Here is a 6,939-nt window from a genome sequence, read left to right on the forward strand (position 1 = left end):
GGTTTGTGATGTCTTGGCATCCAGATCTAGCGCTGGATTGGCTGATGGGCCAGCGAGCCGACACGGAGCGCCAGTTGCAGGCGGAGGCCGGACGAATCACCGATCGGGCCAGCTACATCACCGGGTTTGCGATTTACAATGAGTTCCAGCCGGAGCAAACGGATGATGGCGGAGTCGTTCATGTTGACGTTTTCGGCCTGCTTCTGGACGATCCGGAGGGCAGCTCAGAGGAGATGGGCATGTACAGGGACGAGGATGCCGAGGTGGGAGATACTGGTGCCTCGGTGAACCCGGAGGCCACCGAGGGGGAGACGGCAACTGCGCAACCCGGCGTTGAAGACGCCTGAAGCTAAGGCCGTCCCTGTTATATCTTTGCGATAATTTCTGTTAGGTAGCAGGTCCACCCACCCACTAGGGGGTTTTGGGTGTATTGTAATGAACTCCGGCCTTGGGCCTGTTTTAACTTGTGATGTAAATATTTCGTGAGTGTCTGCACTTTTGCTTCTGTTTTTTGAGCCGTTTTCTTGCTTGCTTCCCCTTCGGGCCTCCCCCCACGAGTCGAACAGCCGGGTTCCGGTCTATGACAAGGAGTTCGGTCCTCAGGAGGAGCGTGCAGTACTTAGGCTTTAGAAACGTTGAGCGCGAGCGAAACACCCACTGGGCCGGCTGGCGAGCAGCCGGTCGTGTGGCAAGTTAATGAGGCAGGGCCGGGTTGGCCAATCCGGCGGACCCAACTTAGTGTTTCCACAACGTGTTGGTGCTTTGGCCCCTGGTTCTTGCCAGCCGACAGCCGAAGCCGGTTCTGTGGCATAGGGCGAAGTAGGGGGCCACGGCGGCCCGAACACGCCGAGATGTGCTAAGGAGAACAAGTCGGCCATCCCTCAAGCCCCCGGGTTGAGCGAGTCAACCCGGCGGTGGTTTTTTTAAGGAAAATTGCACAAATGTGTGAACACAATAACTTGCCTGGAAAGGGCAGCCCCCGAGCATCGTTCGGGGACCCCATAGTTTTTTATACGGTTACAAAAGGCAGTGATATAAACGTGCACACAACTAACTGTAAAACGGGCGAAGGAGTTCTGCGTTCCACGGCCGGGTTGTTTCTTCGCCGGCAGTGTCTCTCTTGCGCTTGTTCGACTTGCGGGCGTCGATGAGGTAGTACGCGTTGCGGTCATACAGGGCTTTGTTGACGATGAAGGGGCCTTCCCATGGGGAGGACAGGTTGTGCTGGCCGGCTTGCTGCTGGACGAGCCGGAGGACGAGGTCTCCCTCGCGGAATGCGAGGGGCTTGATCTTCTTGCTATGGCAGTGCCTCAGGCCTTGCTGATAAATGACCGACCGGCTGAGTGCTAAGAGGCATGCTTCTTCGAGTAGGTTGATGCCGTCTTCGCGGGCTTCCTTGGCTTCGGCTTCGGTGTACATCACGACTCGTGGTGCATCAAACTCGATGTCGGTTGGGATGACTTCTTCTGCTCTATAGACGAGGAAGAACGGGGTGAACCCGGTCGACCGGTTTGGTGTTGTTCGGAGACTCCAGAGGACGGCCGGCAGCTCGTCGAGCCAGCTGCCGGGTGAACGGACGAGCCGTAGCTTGATGCCGGATAGAATGAGGCCGTTGGCCCACTCGACCTGGCCGTTGGACCGAGGGTGGGCCATGGAGGCCAAGTCGAGGCAGATGCCGGAGATGGAGCAATACTGTGCGAGCGTACATTTGGCGCAGTTGGTGCCATTGTCCATGATGATGCTATTCGGGACGCCGTAGCGCACCGCGATGTTCTTGACGAACTGGACGGCTGTTGGCCCGTCCAGCTTCTTGATTGGCCTTGCTTTGATCCATTTGGTGAACTTTTCCACTGCCACCAGCAAGTGTGTCATGCCGCCTCGGGCGGTCTTGAAGGGTCCGACCATATCGAGTCCCCATACCCCGAAGGACCAGGTGACTGGGATGGTTCATAGTGCTGAAGCCGGCTGGTGGTTGCGCTTGCTGAAGCGCTGGCATCCTTCACACTGGAGGACAAGTGATTCGGCATCTTGCAGGGTCGTGGGCCAGTAGAAACCATGGCGGAAGGCCTTGGCTACCAGGGACCTCGAGGCGGCGTGGTGCCCACACTCGCCCTGGTGTATGTCGAGGAGGATCTCTATGCCCTCGTCTTGTTCCACGGAGCGCTGAAAAACGCCCATCGAACAGCGCTTGACGAGTTCGTTGTTGATGATGTTGTAGGCGGACGCCCGGCGCTGCACTTGTCGGGCTTCGGTCTCGTCCATGGGGAGAACCCCGTTCTCCAGGAACTCCGAGATGGGCAGGGCCCAAGATGGGGCCGTCACCACAGCGAAGACGGCCACCATGGCGGGTTCTGGGGCGGCAGCCTGCGAGCCGGAGGCGGCAACCACCGGGTTGGGGGTGACGGCGGCCGGGTTGAGCGTGGCAGCCCCCGGGTATGGCTCGTCAGTCCCCGAGTCGGGTTGAGCAGCCCCCGGGTTGGGTTCAGCAGCCCCCGGGCCGGGTTCAGCAGTCCCTGTGTCGGGAAGAGATCCGGCCGGGTCGTTGGGGACGAAGATGGACTCGGAGTCTGGAGACGGCATGACGGATGGCTTGTGCAGGTGCTCGAGGGAGATGCCAGACGGAATGGACTGCCGGGATGAGCCAATCTTGGATAGGGCGGCGGCGGCTTCGTTTTCCATGTGCGGGACATGGAGGAACTCGCAGCCGTCGAAGAAGCCGGATAGCTGCTGGACGAGGAAGTGGTAGCTAGCCATGTTGGCGTCGCGGGCGTCCCATTCGCCGGAGCTCTGCTGCACCACCAGCTCTGAGTCGCCGTAGCACAGGATGCGCCGGATGCCGAGTTCCTTGGCAAGCCGGAGGCCATGCACAAGGGCTTCGTACTCGACAACGTTGTTGGAGGCGGCGAAGTGGATCTGGAGTGCGTACCGAAGCCGGTCGCCTTTCGGGGAAGACAGCACGATGCTGGCTCCCAGGCTAGAGCGCACCTTCAAGCCATTGAAGTGCATGCGCCAGTGCATCGAATCCGGCAGTGGCGGCAGGTACTGGGTCTCGGTCCAGTCAACGAGGAAGTCGGCCAGAGCTTGGGACTTGATCGCGGTGTGGGGCTCATAGAGGATGGTGTGGCCGGCTAGCTCGATTGCCCACTTGGCAACCCGGCCAGAGGCATCCCGGCAACCTATGATCTCGCCGATGGGGGTCGTGCTCACCATGGTAAGAACATGCTCTTGGAAGTACTGCTTCAATTTCTTGGCGATGAAATAAACGCCGTAACACATCTTCTGGTAGTGCGGGTAGTACACTGGACGGTTGACAGACTGGATCTTACCCTTCTCTGGTCTCTCGAGCACCATCACCATGCTGACCGACCGTGAGGTGGCGGTAATGTAGAGCAATAGCGGCTCCTTCTCGGTCGGTGCGGCCAGGACCGGTGCGGTGGAGAGCATGCGCTTGAGGTCCCAGAAGGCTTCGTCCTCCTGGTCGTTCCATTCAAACGGCGTCGTCTTCTTCATGAGCTGATACAGGGGCAAGCCCCTCTCGCCCAGCCGGTTGAGGAATCGGCCGACCGAGGCCAAGCAGCCGGTGAATTTCTGGACATCGCACAGCCGGGCCGGCTTGCGCATGTGCTCGATAGCCTTGATCTTCTCTGGGTTTGCCTCAATGTCGTGCTCCGAGACGAGGAAGCCGAGTAGCTTTCCGGCCAGCACGCCAAAAACACACTTCTCCGGGTTGAGCTTGATCTTGTATTCGCGCAGATTGGCAAAGGTTTCCTTCAGGTCGTCGAGGAGCGTGAGGTGCTGCTTGGTCTTCACCACGATGTCGTCCACGTAGATGTGGATGTTGCGGCGAGTTGCAGCAACAGGCATTTCTGCATGCAGAGTTGGAAGGTGGCGCCAGCATTCTTCAAGCTGAACGACATGGTGATGTAGCAATATGCCCCGAAGGGCGTGATGAAGGACGTCTTCAGGGCGTCCGCCGGGTCCAGCTTTATCTGGTGATAGCCAGAGTAGCATCCAAGAAGGACAGGAGCTCACAGCCGGCGGTGGAGTCGATGACTTGATCGATCCGCGGGAGAGCGAATGGATCCTTGGGGCAAGCCTTGTTCAGGCTGGTGTAGTCTATGCACATGCGCCAGGTCTTGTTCTTCTTCAGGACGAGGACTGGATTGGCTAGCTACTCGGGGTGGACCACTTCCATGATGAAGCCGGCCGCCAAGAGCTTGTCGACCTCTTCACCGATGGTTGTTCTCTTCTCTTCGGAAAAGCGATGTAGGGTTTGACGGATAGGCTTGGCATCCTTGCGGACGTGGAGTTTGTGCTCGGCGTACTTCCTCGGAATACCCGGCATGTCCTTTGGGGTCCATGCGAAGATATCCAGATTCTCATGGAGGAAGTCGACGAGCTCCCCTTCCTATTTGTTGTCGAGGCGGGTGCCCATGACAACGTACTTGCTGCAGCTAGGGTCTTCCGGGTTCAGCTTGATCTTCTTGGTCTCCTTGGAGGGCTGGAACGAGGCCTCGTCGGCTGGCCCCTTAGCCGAAGCCGACACGGCCGGCGTCTCGTTGGCCAGCGCGACGATCCGGTCGAGCTGGCGCCTCTCCTCGGCTATGACCAGCGAGTCGGCCAGTTTTGCGCCGGCTTGGGCGCACTCCAGGGACTTGCGGTAGTCGCCGCTGATGGTGATGAGGCCCTTCGGACCCGGCAACTTCATCTTCACGTAGGTGTAGTTCGGGACCGCCATGAACTTGGCAAGTGCAGGCCGACCCAGCAGCGCATGATACGCGCTGTACAGGTCCACCTCCTCGAACCAGAGTGACTCTCGCCGGAAGTGGTCGCTGGGGCCGAACAGGACGTCGAGCCAGATCTGGCCAATGGGGGAGCAGGAGAGGCCGGGCATGATGTCGTGGAAAATTGTCTCGGGCGGCTCCAAGTCTTTGGCCTTGAGGCTGAGCTTGGTCATGGTGTCGCAGTAGAGGACGTTGATGCTGCTGCCGCCGTCGATGAGGACTTGGGAGAACTTGCATGTGCACCGGGGCGTGACCATGGTGGGGTCAAGGACGAGGGCGTAGCCACCTGGGTTCGGCATAACGGTCGGGTGGTCTTCCCGGGTCCAGGTGACCGGGCGATCCGACCAATGCATGTACTCTGGCTTGGCCGGGATGACGGTATTCACCTCCTGCCGGAGCAGGCGCTCGCTACGCTTGTCGTCACCAAGGCTGGTGAAGACGACATAGGTCGCGTTCTGGGCGGGGTAGATGTCGTCGTGCATCGTGCCGCCAGCCGGGGGAGGGGGCAGAGGAGGCGGAGGCGGCGGCCCCGCTCCTGGAGCCGGAGCTGGAGGAGGAGGGATGTCGTCCCTCGTGATACGCTTGGTGATGGCGCACTGGGGGAGCATGTGCGTGGACGGCCTCGCGCCACTGTGGTGCTTGCAGGGAGCGTCGAGCATCTTCTCGAAGCTCATGGCGGGTTGTTAGGCCGTCTTGCCGGTCTGCCGGCGCTTGGGAGCCGGCTCGGCCGCGGGCGCCTGCTCGGCTGTCGCGATGAGGCAGTTGTCGTAGCATTGAGCCGGCTGGTCGGCTTTGCGCTTGTTGTTGTTCTGCTGGTTGTTCTGCTGGCGGCTGTTCTTGCCGGCTGGCTTGGGAGGGGGAACCGGCTTCGCCTTGCCGGCTTCATCAAGCGCCACCTGGATCTTCATGGCGGAGTCGGCGTTGGCGTACTTGTCCGTCGTCACCATGAGCTCGGCCATGGTGGCCGGCTCGGAGCGCAGGAGCTTGTGCTTGAGGAGGGTGCCATCCCGGCACCCGCTGACGAAATACTGGATGGCATGAACCTCATGGACGCCCTCGCAGCTGTTCCGGAGCTCGGTCCAGCGTGCGAGGTACTCGCGGCCGATCTCCGTCGGCCCCTGCATGCACATGGCGAGCTAGCTGGGTCGGCCGAGCCGTTTGTAGGTGCCGGTGAAGTTGCGCATGAAGGCTTGCTCGAAGTCGACCCACGCGTTGATGCTGCCAGCCTGCAGGCTGTTAAACCACGTGCGGGCTGAGCCCTGCAGCATGAGCGAAGCGTAGCGCACGGCGAGGCAGCGGTTGCCGCCCGTGATGCCGATTGCGGTAGTGTAGTCAATGAGCCAATCCTTCTGCTTGACGGTGCCGTTGTACTTGGGGGTGTCACGGGGGAGCGTGAATCCTTTGTGGAAGGGCTCATCCCGGATGCGCGGGCCGAAATAAGCCGGCCCGACCGGGTTGTTCTCCTCCAGCTCCAGCGAGAGGGCGACCTGGTCGAGGCGGTGGCGAGCGTCGGTGTCGTCGATGGCACGCGGGCCCAGCCGGCTAGCGACCGCGCCGCGAGGGGCTGGGTCGGCTGAAGCCGGACGGCGGCCGGGTGGCAGGGGAGGATCATGCCGGTGCCGGTCTTCCGGGGCCGGCTCGTCGGCCAAGCCACGGTAGTCGCCGGAGCGCGGTTGCATCGGGTCCGGGTGCCGCCGGAGTGAGCTTCGCCGGGTGGCGAAGACGCCGTGTTTTGCTGCTCCCCGGGGTCGTTCGTGCGGTGCAAGATGGATCCCGCGGGCTTGTTGAGGCGGTTGAGGCAGTCCTGCTGCGTGTTGGCCGCGTCGAGGAGGTCGTCACCCGCTGAAGCCGGTCCTTCAGCTCCTCGCTGACAAGCTGGTCCAGGCCGACTGTGGCCGCCTGGGCCGCACGCATATTCTTCACAGGGGTCTCGTAGACGTGGGGACCGCGCCAAAGGCGCGGCCGATGGTGCCGCCCCAGGCCCGCACATCAGCGACCTGGCTTGGCTTGGCGGCGGTAGGCATGAAGTCGTAGGTAGCGTCGCGCTCCCGCTGAGCGAAGTCCAGACGGTGCTGCGTGGCGGCGAGCGTCTCAGACAGGTCTAGCAGTCACCGGCGATCTTCTTCCAGCTGGGCCCGAGTTTCGGCGGTGTTGG

The 6,939-nt window shown here is 61.3% G+C and overlaps 1 protein-coding gene across 1 annotated transcript; it reads right to left on the reverse strand.

Annotated features, from left to right (window-relative positions):
• Window positions 1-1,947: 1,947 nt before the first annotated feature.
• On the reverse strand, window positions 1,948-5,458 carry LOC141027209 (uncharacterized). The gene is made up of 4 exons (XM_073504190.1): window positions 4,535-5,458; window positions 3,811-3,906; window positions 3,208-3,690; window positions 1,948-2,787 (listed from the first exon to the last, which is right to left on the reverse strand). The coding sequence occupies exons 1-4, from the start codon at window positions 5,456-5,458 to the stop codon at window positions 1,948-1,950; spliced, it is 2,343 nt and encodes a 780-aa protein (XP_073360291.1).
• Between the last annotated feature and the right edge of the window lie 1,481 nt (window positions 5,459-6,939).

The sequence above is a fragment of the Aegilops tauschii genome, chromosome 7, assembly GCF_002575655.3.
Source record: "Aegilops tauschii subsp. strangulata cultivar AL8/78 chromosome 7, Aet v6.0, whole genome shotgun sequence".
NCBI lineage: Eukaryota > Viridiplantae > Streptophyta > Magnoliopsida > Poales > Poaceae > Aegilops > Aegilops tauschii.

Bases quoted from the DNA above. Each gene is read 5' to 3' on its own strand.
- LOC141027209 (XM_073504190.1), bottom strand. From the start codon at position 5,458: ATGAGCTTCGAGAAGATGCTCGACGCTCCCTGCAAGCACCACAGTGGC. The intron at 3,907-4,534 runs GCTAAGGGGCCA...CATGTCGTTCAG, and splicing joins CGCCGGCCGTGTCGGCTTCG to CTTGAAGAATGCTGGCGCCA. The intron at 3,691-3,810 runs GTGAAGACCAAG...CTGGCCGGAAAG, and splicing joins TCTACGTGGACGACATCGTG to CTACTCGGCTTCCTCGTCTC.